This window comes from Nelusetta ayraudi, unplaced genomic scaffold (genome assembly GCF_046127955.1).
Source record: "Nelusetta ayraudi isolate G7.1 ecotype Tasmania unplaced genomic scaffold, CSIRO-AGI_Nayr_v1 ptg000004l, whole genome shotgun sequence".
NCBI lineage: Eukaryota > Metazoa > Chordata > Actinopteri > Tetraodontiformes > Monacanthidae > Nelusetta > Nelusetta ayraudi.
Genome location: NW_027466054.1, coordinates 17,080,175 through 17,097,500, shown reverse-complemented (window position 1 = coordinate 17,097,500; position 17,326 = coordinate 17,080,175). Strand labels below are relative to the sequence as shown.

General features: G+C 46.7%; 2 protein-coding genes across 2 annotated transcripts in view; one reads left to right on the top strand and one right to left on the bottom strand.

The window, feature by feature from the left end:
- The window catches only part of gnav1 (guanine nucleotide binding protein (G protein) alpha v1), a 21,226-nt gene extending 6,844 nt beyond the window's left edge, over positions 1-14,382 (top strand). Inside the window, exons 3-9 of the mRNA XM_076039529.1 lie at positions 481-573; positions 2,059-2,219; positions 4,479-4,607; positions 8,460-8,589; positions 8,691-8,762; positions 12,011-12,098; positions 13,451-14,382. Of these exons, the coding sequence (XP_075895644.1) occupies positions 481-573; positions 2,059-2,219; positions 4,479-4,607; positions 8,460-8,589; positions 8,691-8,762; positions 12,011-12,098; positions 13,451-13,641 (864 nt within the window). The 3' untranslated portion in view covers positions 13,642-14,382. The remainder of the gene's footprint in view (positions 1-480; positions 574-2,058; positions 2,220-4,478; positions 4,608-8,459; positions 8,590-8,690; positions 8,763-12,010; positions 12,099-13,450) is intronic.
- Positions 14,383-15,113: 731 nt separating this feature from the next.
- On the bottom strand, positions 15,114-16,378 carry npb (neuropeptide B). Its single transcript, XM_076041231.1, has 2 exons — positions 15,956-16,378; positions 15,114-15,320 (listed from the first exon to the last, which is right to left on the bottom strand). The coding sequence occupies exons 1-2, from the start codon at positions 16,226-16,228 to the stop codon at positions 15,192-15,194; spliced, it is 402 nt and encodes a 133-aa protein (XP_075897346.1). The 5' UTR covers positions 16,229-16,378; the 3' UTR covers positions 15,114-15,191.
- Between the last annotated feature and the right edge of the window lie 948 nt (positions 16,379-17,326).

Sequence of the window (17,326 nt, the reverse complement as noted above, 5' to 3'; positions counted from 1 at the left end):
TGTGTGTGTGTGTCGCACCAGTCATTAGTGCTCTCTGTTGGTTTAGGAGATGGCACCTTGCATTCATTGCACCATCTTAGTGTTTCCCCCCTTACAGCATCTTCACAGTTGATGCATAAATCCATACAGAAAATATATACACAAATATGAGCCCTCAATAGAAAAAAAAAAACTGAAATGAAAAACCCAAAAGTCCAGGGACATCAGTCAAAAGTTGGCCGAGCTAAAAGAGGATTGAAAGCAGCATTTTGATTCAATACAATTCCTGTGTTTCTTTCAGTCAGTAAACTGTGTATTTCACCGTCCACGTCCAATGCTTCAGCCTTAGTCATTCATCCCAGTTTGCAGCAGATTATAGTGTGACATTCGGAACCAGGCCACTGGCCTGCACGCTGTGGCGACGAGCACCATATTCACTATTATTACTGTAAACGACGCACATTTCATCCACGTGACCCCCTGACCTCTGTCTCTTCACAGCCTGCGGTGCTGGACAACCTGCTCACCTCCATGAAGTTTGTTCTTCACGGCATGGGAGTGCTGCGGATAAACCTGGCCAACAACCGCAATAAGGTAGTGTGCAGAGTCTCACGGCAGTGTGTTTTTAGTTCAGTGGTTCTCAGCTAGTAGAGTGTCAGGACCAACATATTTGTTCTCTATCAAGAAGTTCTGAACCAAATTTATTCCATAGCACTCAAATTTATTCCCCAAAAATAAAAATACAAGCTCACTTTCAATGATGTCCAGTAAAATTATATAAAATTATACATACACATATATATATATATATATATATGTATATGTGTGTGTGTATATAACACCGCACCCACCTTTTGGCTCGCGACCCACCAGTTGAGAAAAGCTGTTTTAGTTCATGCAGTTCACAAGTTATGGCAGAGTTGCATATATTCTGTTGCTTTCATCTGCAAGGAATAGGCTGTGTAGTCATCGCATGAGTTGCAGGATGGTAGTTCAAATGGACTGATGTCTGTCTGCCTGCCTGCCTGTCTGTCTGCCTGCCTGCCTGCCTGCCTGTCTGCCTGTCTGCCTGCCTGCCTGTCTGTCTGCCTGCCTGCCTGCCTGCCTGCCTGCCTGTCTGTCTGTCTGCCTGCCTGTCTGCCTGCCTGTCTGCTTGCCTGTCTGTCTGCCTGTCTGTTTGCCTGCCTGCCTGCCTGTCTGTCTGTCTGCCTGCCTGTCTGTCTGTCTGCCTGTCTGCCTTTCTGCCTGCCTGCCTGCCTGCCTGCCTCTCTGCCTGCCTGTCTGCCTGCCTGCCTGTCTGTCTGTCTGTCTGTCTGTCTGTCTGCCTGCCTGCCTGTCTGCCTGTCTGTCTGTCTGCCTGCCTGCCTGCCTGCCATTCTACCTGCCTGCCTGCCTGCCTGCCTGTCTGCCTGCCTGCCTGCCTCCTGCCTGCCTGTCTGTCTGCCTGCCATTCTACCTGCCTGCCTGCCTCTCTGGCTGCCTGTCTGTCTGCCTGCCTGCCTGCCTCCTGCCTGCCTGTCTGTCTGCCTGCCATTCTACCTGCCTGCCTGCCTCTCTGGCTGCCTGTCTGCCTGCCTGCCTGCCTGCCTGCCTGCCTGTCTGTCTGTCTGTAGCATAAAAATAATGTCTGGGACATTTACTCCTCATCCGCCTTTTTCTCAGCTCAACTTGAACGCCGATTTTCACTGTGGTTTCCCTGCACTGCACTCAGCTCTCCACCAGAGGGCAGTCTAACCATTGCTGTTCCATCCCGGTCCGAGTAGAGCAACGGTTTTGTTTTGTTTCTTTGTTTTTTCCTGTTGAGAGCGGGCAGATAAATGAAACACTGGGTGGGTGATTAGATTGCGGTGGTTAAATGTGATTTGGAGTTTGTCAAAGTTAGGCCAACAGCTCATGAACCATCAGCCGCCCACTCAGCGCGAAAACCTAATGAGCGACCTCTGTTGGGGGTGTTGTTTAGCGTCCTGTAGCTGTTACTGAGCCAGTTAATCAGATTTGGAGGGTGGAGACCAACTTTTCTGGATGTTCTGCCACCAGTTGCCCATTTGTTTTGCCTATTTATTTATCTTTTTCCTGCAGGTTCACGCCCACTCTGTCCTGTCCTGCGGCCGCTGCTTTGATGAGGACCAGGTGCTGTTTCCCTTCCTGGGCCATGCCCTCTCCTGCCTGTGGGCCGACCAGGGCGTGAGGGCGGCGGCCACCCGCGGCTACGAATACGAGCTCAACGACTCGGCGCTTTAGTAAGTTCCAGTCCTCTCTAGTAAGTTTGAGGGGTGTGCACGGCCAGCACACCGCTCCACTCACCGTGATCGCCCCTCCACCCTCGCCGTATACGACCCTTGCAATACACGCCCTTTGACCCTTGCCGGGCACGCCCCTCAACCCTCGCTGTGCACACCCCTCCACCCTCACTGTGCGCGGCCCCTGCCGTGCATGCCCCTCCACCCATGCCATATACACGAAGGGGTGGGAATCGCTAGGTACCTGACGATTCAATTCGATTCGGCTACGATGCAATTAATCGCAATTAATCGAGAATCGCGTATATCGCGTAAACATATATGCATATATGCGTGTTCATTTAATGAAGAGAATAGAAGACCAGTAAAATCTTAATAAGTTGTAGTAAAACAAAAAAAACAACAAGATAGATGGTACAGAGATCTCTGGAGTCGAGTCCTGGCCGTCGCTGGAGTCAGGCTGACTCTTTCCTCCTAAGAAAGTCCTTAAATACAAAGACAAAGAAAGCTGACTCCTGATGTGAATGTCTTCTCAAGTGTCATCCTTCAATTGGCTGTCCGTTCTTCCCCCTTCAGCTCCTGGGTGTTACTGTCATTGTGAGTCAGGAAGCAGGTCCATATGGCAAAATCAAAAGTTGTAAAACTCCAATTCCAGTGACCACTCTGGGTCACAAACTTTATGAGGGTCACAAAGCCAGTTACTTCAGCTGTCTACTCTCTGGCCACCCAGGGTCACTGTTTTATGAGGCTTAATGAGTTTCACAGTCTTTGCTCACAAGGTTTTGAACACCCCCAGGGCACTGGTCATAATCACAGCACAACTACATTTTTTTCCCCAATACTTGTGCACACCTTTGACTCTCGCTGTGTACATTTCTCCACCCTCGCCGTGCACGCCCTCGGCACGGCCGGCGTCTAATGATGTGAGCTCAGTGGGCTGCTGCTGGGCCGTGTGCTCGCTGTCGCTGGCCATCAGTGAGGAGAGCGTGGGAAGGGAAGAGGAAGGGAGGGGGAGGGGCAGAGCTGCTTAATAAGCTGGAATTAATTGCACACGCACACATTAGTCGCTCCACACACACAAAGAGTCTGGGAGCCGAACCCACAACCCTCCAGCTGCTCACTGCTGCAGGTGTGTGTGCGGAGGGAGGATGGGGACTGAAAATCAGGGACCGGTGGTGTGAAGCGTTGCTGTGGCTCAGCAGGAGGCCGTCGGCTCTCATCGCTCTCCCCGAGGAGAGGCCTCGGTGCCGGGGTTATCCACACCGACAGGCTGCCCCAGTTCCCACTGAGCACCGCCACACATCAGCATCGTCGCCCGCTGCGTTCCTCACACACTCACACACACGCATACCCATACACTGGTTGTCACCAATATGTGTGTTTTGTTGTTTTATATTGACTACGAACTTCTTTTTAACAGCCTTACAATGTCAACCATCATTATTATTATTATTATTATTATTATTATTATTATTGCATTTTACTCTTAACGGAGGGCTAAATATGCTTTTCTGGATTTGGATAATTAATTGCGTTAAGTTGCTCCACGAGAATTTGGGATTCAAATTAAGAACTGAAGACAATAATAACCCAGATGTCTGTTTCTGTTGCTCTGTTTTTTACTCCTGCTTTTAAAGGGTCGAAAAACTTTCATGCCTGGAGAAACAACCTCGTATTTGAAACTAACAAAGGTCCTTACAAGAGCAGAGGGTGTGTGTGTGTGTGTGTGTGTGTGTGTGTGTGTGTGTGTGTGTGTGTGTGTGTGTGTGTGTGTGTGTGTGTGAAACACACCCAAACACAGCATCATGAACTGACTGTGACATTCTCAGCTTGTCAGCCTGGATCAGGTTCTTGAACAGTGACAAACACCCTGCTGCTAGACACACACACACACACACACACACACACACACTTCAGTTGAACAGACGCTGAGTTAATAGCTAATCTCTGTTTAAAGCTTTGCCCCAGTGTGTTATTATGTTAAACTACAGCATGAATATTCATCGCATCGTGCAGCTGCTCCCCCTGGGGGTCACAGCTTATCACTGCAACTCACACACGTTGACCCCAGCGACCGATACCTCTCCAGTTCTCTTTTGATCTCAAGTTTCTCTTTCAGCTTCCTAAATTTGTTTCTCCTCTGCCCTTCAACTCTGCCCTTCAACTCTTTGCACCCCAAAACCTCCTCTTCTCTCCTCTTCCTCGTCCTCCTCCTGCTCCATCTATACCTCCTCCACCCCTTCTGTCCTCATTTTGTAGCTTCTTCGAGAACATGTCCCGCATCACGTCTCCAGATTACTTGCCCTCGGAGACGGACGTCCTGCGAGTGCGACTGAGGACGACGGGCGTCATAGAGACCCAGTTCAAAGTCAACCACCTCATCTTCAGGTACATAAAAGTATACATAAAAGTTATGTATTTGCACAGCGAAGGTCTTGATGCCTTCTCCTTCTTTTCCTGAGCTTTCGTCCGAAACTGTCAGAACAGAACTTTATCCTCGTCTTTGGCTGTGACACTGTTATTTCGATCTGCAGCAGCAGGTTCAAGATTAGCATCTTCATTCAATGCATCATTTTGGCACCTCGTGCTTGTCTTCACACTCGCGCATTTAAATGCTCTCACACACACACACACACACACACACACACACACACACACACACACACACACACTAGAGAGCATCAGTGTCTCAGTCTTATCAGTGAAGGGTCAGAGGCTGCGGACCTGTCTAAGACCTGGAGGCTGATGTGGGACGACCCAGATCAATGAACCGCTGTCACGCAAATACCAATAACTTCTTTACACATCAGCCAAGGGATGAAGTCACTTCCTGATGGAGCTGATGGTGGCCAAAATTGTAAATTTCAGTAGTACAGTAATGGGAACAGGCGCCCCTTTGAGCCAGTATGTAGGTTTGGGTGAACAACCGTTGAAAACCTACGACATCTAGTGGTGAAATGTTACCATCAGGAGCCTCTTTAAGTTTTGTGCAGATTTCTAATGCAAAACCCCAAGCCTATTTAGGTTCCAATTTTCCCCTTTCATCGAGTTATTTGATGCTTTGTAAAGCAAATTGTTAAAGTGTTTTTTTGAATTTTCCACCTGAGTCCGTACAGCTGAAGTCATGGCAGACACTGACAGACTTGATGGAAAAAAAGGGAGAACAACTCACAAGAGAAATGTTGCCATTATTTGTTTTGTCACTGTCGGTGACTTATCGTTTCCTATAAACACGAACAGATGAGGTTGTTGTTGTTGTGTCTACCTGAGGAAACGTCGCCTCGCCACACAGAGCTACAACAGTTGCATCCAATCACCTCCACTCTTCACCATTAGGGAGAGCCACTTTTTTGTCACATGACTTCAACCCGTCTGCCACGTCCCCCACCCCCGCTGGTGTCTGGAAGCAGCACATGAGCCTCCTTTTTGCGCACGTCCTGATGCGGTTTGACGAAATTGAGTTCCTGCTTCTTCCAAGAAGCGCTTTGACGTCATCAATCAGCCAATCAGACCCGAGCTGTTGTCGTCCTGTCGCACGTGTGTGTCTGTGCGCGCGCGTGTGCGCGTCTTTCCCCCCTTGAGACCTTGTGAGTGACGATGACGTCAGCTGACGAGGTGGAGTCCCCAGGTGGCGCTGTTCCAAACACCCACTCTGGTATCTGGATGAGCCCACTGGGAGATAAATAAATAACTGGTCCTGGATGATCGACACAGTGTTGCGTGTTTGCTTGTTGTGGCTGCGAGGATTGGTGTGCGTGAAGGTATCGAGCTGTCAGAGCTGAATGGACGTTGGAGGAATTCCGGAGAAGACGCTGATTGTTTGTAGAGGAGCTTGTGTTCGTTGTGTTGAGATGCGGAGTTTTGGGCCGACAAACAATCCAACGCATTCAAACCTTCCGATGAGACGTCACGAATAATAACACCACCGTGCCAGTTCAGTGCCAAGCGGAAAGAGACGCCAGAGTTGAAATGGAAACGATGGGAGGTTTGTCCCTCAGGGCTGAAGAGCAGCGCCAGTAGTGAGTCTGCACACGGCAGATAACACAACTGATCACTTTGTGCTTCAGTTCCTGGTGCCTGTCTGCCGCTGGTTGCGTGACAGTTGTCGTTTTAATTGGATGATTGTTTTGCATTGTATTTTACTGTGTGTACCCCAGGAAGATAGTCGTAGTAGGTAGTTACTACAGCTGGAATTGACTAACGGGGATCCAAATAAATAGATAAATGATGGAGAAGGGGTTAAGTTGAGGCCACTGGATTTGTTCTTGCATTCTTGAACAATCTTCAAGATTCCAAGAACAAGCACAGTAGAACAACAAGAGGGGGGGAGGAAGTTTCTGGACATCAAATAAATGCACGTGTGGTATGTTTTGCGTCGAGAATTATGTTGATGTGTGTTGATTGTGTTCACTTTGTGTTGTAAACCAAACTGCCTCTGCCTTGTGTATGTGTGTCTGTTGTGAATGTGTGTATGAGTATTATGAGTGTGTGTGTGTGTGTGTGTGTGTGTGTGTGTGTGTGTGCGCGTGTGTGCGCCTGCCGGTTTGTTTTGTCTTCCAATCAAACCTCTAACCAGCTCGACGGATGCTCGGGCGGAAGCTACACGATGCTCATCTGGTTCTGAAAACACTAGAAGTGGGTCAAAGTGATGGAAGAGCCCCCCCCCCACCACCACCCCCCTCCTCCTCCTGCCCCTCCCCCGCTCCCCACTCCTATTGTTCTTCGTGAAGAAGGTTGACCTTTACGCCGTCACTGTTGCGATCATCTCAGGAAAATTGAAAAAGAAAAACGGAGGAGAGAGAGCGGCCCGAGAAACAACTCTCTCCTTGTGCGTGTGTGCGTGTGTGCGTGTGTGCGTGATTGCGAATCTCATATTTTAGCGATGCCTGACCTTATCGGAAACTTAACGCAATCTGTCGGTGATCGGTGGTGCCTCCTCGCCGCCATCTGTATGCGAGGTCATGGACGGTCAATGAGGCGCCGCTTCACCTCCCGCTTGAAATTGAGGTCTAATGAGGAAGCTGTCACTCACCACAGGTTTTTGTTTTCATAGACACACACAAAAAAAAATCCATTGCACTCCTCAGGGTGGGACGTTCACAGTCTGTCCGATTCTTCTGGGAGGGAGGAAGAAGTGAAGATGATGCGGCTACGATCAGGAGCCGTTTATTTGCAGAAATTAAGCACGTCCGAAACGTCCAAATAACCTGCAGCATCACGGCCAATGAAAGTAGACGTTCCGCTGTTTCTGTTGAAAAGCATCGTAAACAGTGTGCGAAATACAGGGAGATGAGATTTTTTCCTAAAGCTAAAAACATGATATATCATTGTCACTAATGGTCACTGAAGAGTCCTGCAGCAGATGGCCCACCTGCTGATAAGCAGGTCGCCGTCGTGGCCCTGCAGGCCTTTTGAAATAAAATTGCGTTTGACGATAAAGTGGGACGTTGTCCCTGGGTTGAGATGGCAGATGAAGTCACTGGATGAGAGGCTAGACTGGTTTAAAGGGCCACACATGGCCCAAGTCAGTACCTTTTTTTTGGTCGCTTTTGCTTTTTGCCTATTACCGAACAAGTCATCAATTTATCAAATGCGTTGGCTACATGTCCAATAAGTACGGCTAAGAAATGACGAGTATCTCAGCAAGAAAAATGCTGAATGAATCAATTCAAATCAATAAGCCTGATTGAGAAACCTGCGTGTGACCAGTTCTCCCAGACTGCGGCTCTCTGCAGGCTCTCATGGTTTGACCCCGGTGCCTTTTTAATTCTCATTTCACGCTGCAGCGCTTTGCATGCAGACGCATCATGTGACTTTTCCCCTTCAGGTCAAAGTCCAACATTGTGGAACAACTGCATCCGTCGGCCGAGGTTGCAAAAATATTTATATTCTGCACTTAACATCCAGATAGTATTTAGATAGTAGATAGTAACAGATAAATAGTTTTTGCTATTAATAAAACAATACATTTGTTCATAATTTTGCAAAAATGAAAACGCTTTGACAGAGTGATCCAGACTGAATTACAGCATTGTTCAAAAAGCTCCACTTCAAGAAAACAGTAACTATGATAATACACAAATTACTTTTAACAAATGCTTTTACCTTTTTTTTTAAACAAGTAAGTGAAAAGCATTTCCAATGTAAGGAGTCGTCAGTACTTAAGTACAGTCCCAAAGTATTTGTACTTTATTACTTACCCTCTTGGGCCGTCTCACTCTTCCTCCTCTCCCCCACCAGGATGTACGATGTAGGAGGCCAGCGGACGGAGCGCAGGAAGTGGATCGGCTGCTTCGAGGATGTGCGGGCGGTGCTGTTCGTGGTGTCGCTCAGCGGCTACGACATGACCATGGTGGAGGAGCCCACAATGGTGCGGACCCCTCGCTCCCCAAAATCACTGCTCTCACCTCTCTCACCTCCTCATCGTCTCACCCCTCTATCCCCTCTCTCTTTCTCCCCCCGCTCCCGCAGAATCGTCTTCAGGAGAGCATGAGACTCTTCTCGGCCATCTGCAACAACGTTTTCTTCCGCAGCACATCCATGGTGAGGACAGAGTGATGGGACCCGGGCGGTCGGCCGGTCGCTTGGATTTCATCCATTACGTTTCCAGTTAGAATTGTCCGTGCGTCTCACCATTTAACAGCATGAGAACCGGTAAAACAAAGAAATCATGAAAAAAACAAATGAGAGTGTGCGTGCGTGTGTGTGTGTGTGCGTGCCCGTGTGTGTGTGTGTGTGTGTGTGTGTGTGTGTGTGTGTTTATATTCAGATTTCGGAGTATAAAGAGAGAGAAAGCCCGCCTCAGTCGAGGAGACGGGGAAGTGGTTGTAGTGGGAGCAGAGAGAGAAAGACAGCGAATTTTGCCGAGAATACATTGCCGAAAGCTTTGTTCGTCGACGAAGTACTTCGTCAAGTAATGTCTGACTCAGATAACGAAGAGGAATATTCGCACTCTGACGATGATGTTCAGTCGTCCCGTGAGAGCGAGTCTGCCGGTGCGTGTCTAGTTACGCAGTGGCAGCGAGTCCATGCGCCAGGACAGTCACCAAGCATGAGGTGTAGTGGGAGTAATCGGCGAATGAGGACGAGGGGACGTGGTGGTGGGGGAAGCAGGGGTGCTCAAAACACCGCTAACGGTGACGGAGGGCGCGGTGAGTTAGTGATCACCGTGGTAAAAGCTGTGGGAGGAAACGCCCAGCCAGTGCCGGTGGAGGCAGCAGGGATGTTCGCGGTCACCCTGTAAATTACAGTGATGATGGCTGGGTCTGTTTGAGATATGTGGAAAATTAGCAAAAGTGGATCAAACATTTTGATGAGCCTTTGGGGTATGGCGGAGACAGCGATCTGACATACAGACCCCTGACATCTGACATAATACACAAACAAACAAAACAAAAAGTTCGGGTTTACTGATGATTTTTCTCAATTACAGTATGGCTTTATCTCCAACCAATGTCAAGTCACAGCCGTTTGAAATCTTGATATCGAAATTGAATATTTTCTTGAAAAAATTTATGGCGCTTATAGGTTTAAGAGATATATTTAACACCAATCTGCCTTTGCAGTTTTTTTTTTTTGTAATGAATTTTGGATTTAAATATAAAATGTATTTAAAAAAAACCAACAATAATAATCAAACCATTACAATGATTGAGGCTAACCTTACATCTAAAGTTAATTGAGTCAAAGAACGAGCAAAACGTTTTTCGAATACATATTTTCATGAAACAATTAACAAGCAACATGACCAACCTTGTGACTCCTCCTCTGATAAATGATCCTAAAATGTGGACGAATGGAGAAGCAGCAGGCACAAGATGTAAACTGGGTCTTCACACCGAGTCTTTCATCACACTTGACGCAGTGGAAAGACGCAGCAGAACAAACAACAAAGACATTTATTTTGAAGGATGCACAGGGGGGGTCGTTGCCACCCTGTCGCAGCCGTTACTGCGTCGCACGGAAAAATTCCCTGACAGCTCCTCTGCACACTCGTCAGGTCAGCGGTCTTCACACAGACAGCGACGGGCCGCTATTGGGTTATGTTCTTTAGAAGCTTTCCAATCTGCAAACAGCAGCTGCTGCACTCAAGTGCAGAATATGTTTAAACATAACTTCCCAGAGTGTCAGGAGAAGACGTCTAAGAAGATCATCGTTCATGAGGGACTTTTGAAAATGGCTCAGTTTCAGGATAAATCAGAGTCAAAGAAGTTGATGTTGATGTTCAAGTTTCTCAGAAAGGTGTACATTAAAAAAAAATGATAAGAGCATAATCTTTCAAGAAATTCTAAAAACATTAAGACATTAGTGATGAGAAACTCGCCACTAGTCAAACAGAACTTGACACAGTCGCTGCATGGAGACAAGAAACAAAGTACAGTCGATGCAGTAAGAAAACAGGCCATGTTATTATATTTAGCATTATATTATTGCCATACTATGCCTCTGGAAATGAGCTGATAGGGCTCCTCCACCTGTAAGGGGGGGTCAGTCTGTAATTCAATGTAGCTGCACTGGATGTTTCATCTGAACTTCAGTCTGAACGTCTGTAGATGATAAAAAGGTCTCAAAAAGCACCACGGTAACAAGAAGAAGGAGAACGATTGGTGTGCTTTGCAAATTATGTTTACACACACGCACACACACACACGCACACGCACACACACACACACACACACTGGGGTCCCAGCCTGGGCTCCTTGGTCCCGAGTCTTCTGTCACTCGTAATTAAACGGCGGGTTGTAATTAGCCGGAGCTCCGCTCCGCTCTGCTTTTCCATTTTCCGTCTCGCGCGTCCGGAAAATGATCGCGTTAAAACGGGCGTGTGATGAGTGCAGTCGATCCGTTCCGCTTTGCCATGAACCTGAAAGCTGTTTGAAAAATCATTGCACGGCGACGCTGGCCTCAGATGCTGGCCACCTCGAAGAAGAAACCTCGAGAAGAAAACTTCAGAGGCTTCCTGGGAAGTTTGGAAAGCAAAAAAAAAACTATTGATCACATCAGGTGAGATCCTGATGGCGAAAATGCTCAAACAACCATTTGGTTGAGGTTCAGATCTCCATGTTTGTGCACCAGGCCCCACTACTACTGATGTGAAATCCTCGTTTTTACGGAGCTTCCCATTCTTCCCGTTCTTCCTGGTGAGCTGATTGCTCACCGAGACTGTCTGAAAACACCCTCGACTGGAGCTTTTCAAGATGAATCGCTGATTTATCCCAGTTGAAATCTCACTTATCCAGCCGAGTACAAAACTTCTAAAGTTGGTGGGTGACTGACGGTTAAGACTCTCTGGAACTGATACTAGAAGAGATTTTGAACAAAAAAAAGAAGAAAAAGAAAAATTATCGCTATCACTAATCGACTGGCAATATATTCTCTTTTGAATCACTTTTGCATCTTAGGAGTCCAATTATTAACGAGTGGCTGTGTTAGGAGCCTCTGGAGCTCATTGCCTGCAGGTCGGTTTCTCTGCGGCTCTTGCAGTTTTAATTTGACCACCAATTAGGAGCTTGAAAAAGGGCCAAAGATCCTCCATCATCAGCCCGCTTTCTCTTTTTATCATGTCTGTTGATTTTTACACTTTTGTTTTGATATCTGTAAATTGAAAAACTATTTTTTTGAATGATCTTTTTTTGTTGGTTTTTCTATTTTCTGTGCTCAGGTGGGACTCATCACAAAATATTTTTTCCCTCCTGCGGTGTTTCTGATTGCCTCCGGACATGAGGCCTTTCGACTTGCAAGCAGCTTCTTCACTCTGTCTGATTCTTTTGGTTTGTTTGCTTGCTTTTCAGATTTTATTTATGAACAAGATAGACCTTTTCCAAGACAAGATCCTGCACTCTGGCCGACACCTGCGGCTCTACCTGCCTCAGTTTAAAGGTAGCCCTCAGTTTGCACACACACACACACACACACACACACACACACACACACACACACACACACACACACACATACACATACACACACACACACACACACACACACACACACACACACACACACACAGACTTTCTTTTTTTTTTCGCTCAGTATTTCACGCCCCGTGTCTTGTCTCGGGGGTCTCCACGGGGGCTGCGTCCTTTCTGCTCTCATGCAAATGTCAATATAAATGCTAAAACTCTCCGGATCAGGATGGGCCAGCGGAGCAGATGTACGTTTCACTCGGAACCTCTGAGCTGACAACGAGGTTCCGAGCCTTCCTCTCTAGCCTCTCTGGCTGGGAAAAGATGTCTTTTTTTTTTTTTAATGAGATTTAATGAGCACCAGCTTCAAAATGGAAAGTTATAAATGTCCCTACACCACTGATGCAAGCTCCATGTTTGAATCTTTTTATTCTTTTTTACCAGTATTCTTTGAATAACTTATTATTTTGTCTCCAATTTCTTATAAATCCACGTTTTGCGTTTTGTCTTATTCATATTATAGCGTCGCTACAAATGTTTTTTTCATTTGTTAATTCAGTTGACTGTGCAGTGATTCGTTTCACTGTCGGTACAATAACAGCACTGATACGCACATTACAGCTTGATAGAGTGGTTTGTAAGGCCTTATTTTTTCTTGCAAAATAAAGGAAAAGTACTAATATCAATCAAAGTAAGTAATTTATTGCTGACTATGATTTTACACAAAATTAATTAAATATTGTACAGTGCTACCCGAAAAATTTGAATATCAAGTAAAAGTTGTTTTATTTTGGCAATTTAACATAAAAGATGAAAGCAACAAATTATATTGAGCCATTACACGCAAATTGACATCTCAAGCAGTTCCTTGTTGTAACTTTGCTGATTAAGATTTTCATAAAGATGTGACTTTATGTAATATTCTAATTTTCTGAGTTTTTGAATTTGAGGTTTTTTTTCAGCCGCAAGACCTGATCAGCAAAATCCAAAAAAATAAAAGCTTGAAATATTTGATTTGCATATTATTCGTTTATATAATGTGTCAAATTCACCTTTTAAGTTGAATTGCAGAAATACTACAACCTTTTCAGGATATTCTAATTTTCTGGGTAGTACCTGTATATTGTACCACCAGAATTTAACTGTAAATGCTTTATGAGTTGAAATATCAGTCATCACTTTCATCAGCGGCTAACAAACCTTGAACAGTTCTGATTGATTCCCAGGGACTGAATTACATTTTGCAACTGCCCCAAGTGCGTCAGCGAGCGTGGAGCGTGTCTTTTCACCCACCTCTCTAAACCCCCCCCCCCATACCCCCCGCAGGCGCCGACTGCGACGTGGATGCCGCCGCCCGCTTCATCTCCGCCACCTTCGTCTCGCTCAACGCCGCCCCGGACAAACTGGTCTACCACCACTTCACCACGGCCACCGACACCTCCAACATCCAGGTGGTCTTCCAGGTTGTCATGGACACCATCATCAAGGAGAACCTGGAGGCCGTGTCGCTGCTTTAGTCTCGGCCCGGCTGCTGTGTGGCGCCTTCAGTGACTAGTGGTGGCGGAGTTGGGAGTCGGGGGGGGTTCCAAAAAAGAAAATCTTGAAGGATTCTCTGGACTCAAACCGTGGACTTTTTTAAAGAGTGTGGGCATTTACATTTCTGTTGTGTGCTGCAAAATCAGACCGTGAAAAGCACTGCGACATTGCCAGGACTTTGTTAGAGAAGTTGTGTTTGTTTATCGAGTTCTCCCCTTCTGTGTGTGTGTCTGTGGGCGGCGTGAGTATTTACTGTTTGCCCATTAGCTCCCTCAGCCTGGGATTCGCTCATGCACACCGAGCGTTTCCTGCTCGTGCCTCACGCCTCGCTAATGAGGCCGAGATCAACCGCAAAAAAACAAAACCAAGCCGCTCCAGAGTTTGTGTCGAGCTGTTTTTATCTCGACGCCACGCAAAACACACACACACAGTCACAGTCAGTGTTGCGTGTTGTTGCGCCGCTGATTTCGGCTCGTGACTTGAGCGACTGACTCTCAACACAGCAGCTCCTCTCTGGCTGCTGTCGTCTGCTGGACAGGATTTTAAAAAGGTGCCTTCACGTGAAGATGTTGGACTTGTTTCGGTTCTTTGAACCTGCAGCTGGTTGTTTTTTTTTATTTTTCTTATCCGTTTTATATCACCACTAATAACTACTAGGCTGTCTTGTTTTGTACTGTGCTGAATAGGTGATGCAAAATAAATGTGACAGACTGACAAACTTACGGTTTGACCTCTTATTTCAGGTTTTAATTTAATTGGCTTAGTCTCAGTCTTTTTAAGGCCACTTAATATTTTAAACCCCCATATCCAGGTGACTGTGTTTTGATTACTGAATACCAGGACACTCAAAGTTTACTTTACGACATTTGCTGGATTTTAAAGTATGTGTTATATGGATAGAAAATAGTTTTTTCATCATTTAAACACTTTATTTAAAAAAAAGAAAAACAGAATGCCAGAGGACACGACTGGAACACCGGATGTTTGGTCACACTACTGTAACAGCATCGCACACAAACTGAATTATGTGAGTACAAGAACACAACACGTCAGTAGAGGTTTGTTCATTTTTAATTGATCAAAACAAATGAAAGGAGCTTCAAAGCCCAGCAGAAGATTTTTAAACGTGTGTGTGTGAGAGAGAGAAAGAGAGCGAGAGGGAAGGAGGAGAGGGAGGGAGGGACTGGGGGTCCATGTCAAGGCAAAAAAATACCTTTTTGACTGTCATCTCTCACACTTGTTTATTTTTTCTATTCTTTTCTTTTGAACAAACGGTAGGTGCAAACCCAAAGCAAAGACTGGAAGAGTGTTGACACTGTGTCTGTGAGTGAAGGAGAAGAAGAAAAAGAGGGAGAAGAAGAAGAAGAGGAAGAAACATTCAGTGTCTGCAGCGGTCTGTACTCGGCTCTCACTGGGTTTCCCTCTGCTTCCCCCGGCCACCACTCCACCCCTCCCTCCCTACCCACCCGCCCGCCTGCCGGAGAAGCCCGAGGGTGGGGAGGAGGTTCGCTTCCATCGGGCCGTCGCTCGCTCATGCGGACAGGCAGTCCAGGGAGTCCAGCGTGAGGAAGACGTCCGCCTTGCACTGGAAGGTGCCCGTCCCGTCCCGCAGCAGCTCGCAGCTCTTCAGGTTGGGAGAGATGTCCTTCACACAGATGGCCTGGAGGGTGGAGGAGAGAGTGGAGGTCAAAGACTGGAGCAGCCACTCATCATTTACAAGGAAAGATGGAACCAGAGCAGGGTTATGGTTGCATTTGCCATGATGACGACGATGACGATGACGATGATGATTATTATTATTATTATTACTGTTATTATTATTAATCCGCCCATCCATCTGTTTTCAGTACCTGCTTCTGACTGAATTCAAGTTTGCGGGGCACTGCTGGAACCTATCCCAGCTGTCATAGAGCGAAAGCAGGGTGACCCCCCTGGACAAGTCTCCCAATAATAATAATAATGATAATAATAATAATAATAATAACAATGATAATAATAATAATAATAATAATAATAATAATGTCCCCACTTATTCTCGGCGCTCTGCATGCATCTTTGCTCTCACTCTGTGCGCTTTTACGCGCGGACCTTTACCGCGTTTATTTTAGTCGATGAATTATTCTTATGCATTTATCAATTAGTGTACTAATCTTGTCAAAACGTTGCCCATCACAGGAAAAAAAAAGTCTTACCTTCAATGTATGTAAATGCACCGTTTTTTGTTTTTGTTTTTCCAAAGTGATCTCGAGGGAAAAAAGGCGCACGAGTAGAACAGTGGAGGAGTTGGGCACTCACCATGCTCTTGAGGAGGGAGATCTGCCTGCTCGCCTCTGGCACCGCGTTGTTGTTGCCGCCGCCCTGCGCCTCGTCGCCGTCCAGCAGCGCCTCCTCGGACTCGGACCTGCGGACGAAGGGCGACCTCCTGATCCCCGACAGCAAGCCGGAGGCGCGGCCCACCGAGTAGTAGGTGGGGCCGTTGGACTGCTTGTACCAAGCTTCGGCCGGCTGGCAGGAGAGGAGGAGGGACACGGCGACGCACGCCACGGCGAACCTGGCTGACTTCTCCATCGGCTCTTGTTTTACGCAGGTGGTGAGGATGAGGAGGGGGGTTCTTCACTTCCGGCTGTACGCTCCGCTATGAGTTTGGTGGGGAGGGGGAACCTGGTCCATCTTATATAGACCCACCCGAGTCGTTCATCAAATCAAACGTGAGGAGGTGGGTGGATGATGATGATGATGATGATCCTGTGTGTGTGTGTGTGTGTGTGTGTGTGTGTGTGTGTGTGTGTGTGTGTGTGTGTGTGTGTGTGTGTGCGCGAGTTGGGTCGGGAATGTATGGGGAGACGTCACGGCCAATGACGCCAGTAAAGGTAAAAGTAAATCGGATTAACGTGAGAAGGGGCGGGGCGATTGGGAGGAGGGATGGATCACTGACGTAAACTGTCAAAACTCCCCCCAGGTGTCCAGATACTAAATGGAAGTCACATTTGCGGTCGAAAGTTATTTGAAGTTCATTTAAGATTAAAGGCTTCCAAAAAAAAAAAAAATGTTTTTAAAGTGAGGGGGGAAAAAACAATTTACAAAATCAATGGATCACTTTTAAGGAAATAGTTGAAAGACCTCTTAATTGCTCTTTTGTCGCCGAGTTGGCGCACAAGCCAAATGGCCTAGAGTGCACACGGCTTCCAAAGACTTCAAAAGGGGGTGAAAGCGGGAAGATTAGGCACAAAGCAATAAAGGTTGATGAGCGTGATTGCTGATCGACTCCTCCAAATCACTGGAGCTTGTCTCAATTAAAAGTAGAGCAGTTAAAGAGTCAATAAAGGTGTTTTTTTCCCCTCCTCCTTCATCCTCTTCTTCTTCACCCCCCCACCCACTAAAACCCCTCCGGCTGATTTGCCGACCTCACTGGTCACTCATCAGGAACTCCAGCAGCCGTGTAATCAGCAGATCGGTAGAAAACAACCGGGTCGGAGATGTGACCAGCAGCAGCAGGTGCATTTCTGCATTAGTTTCCACCAAACATGGTTAGAAGGAGGATGAGGAGGAGGAGGTCTGGTCGAGGGGACAATGTCCCTGAAAGGAAATCCAGATAAGGAACGTCACTGATATGAGTGATGCAATTATGTAGCAGCAGGCAGAGGGACAAGAAAATAAAAACAGGAA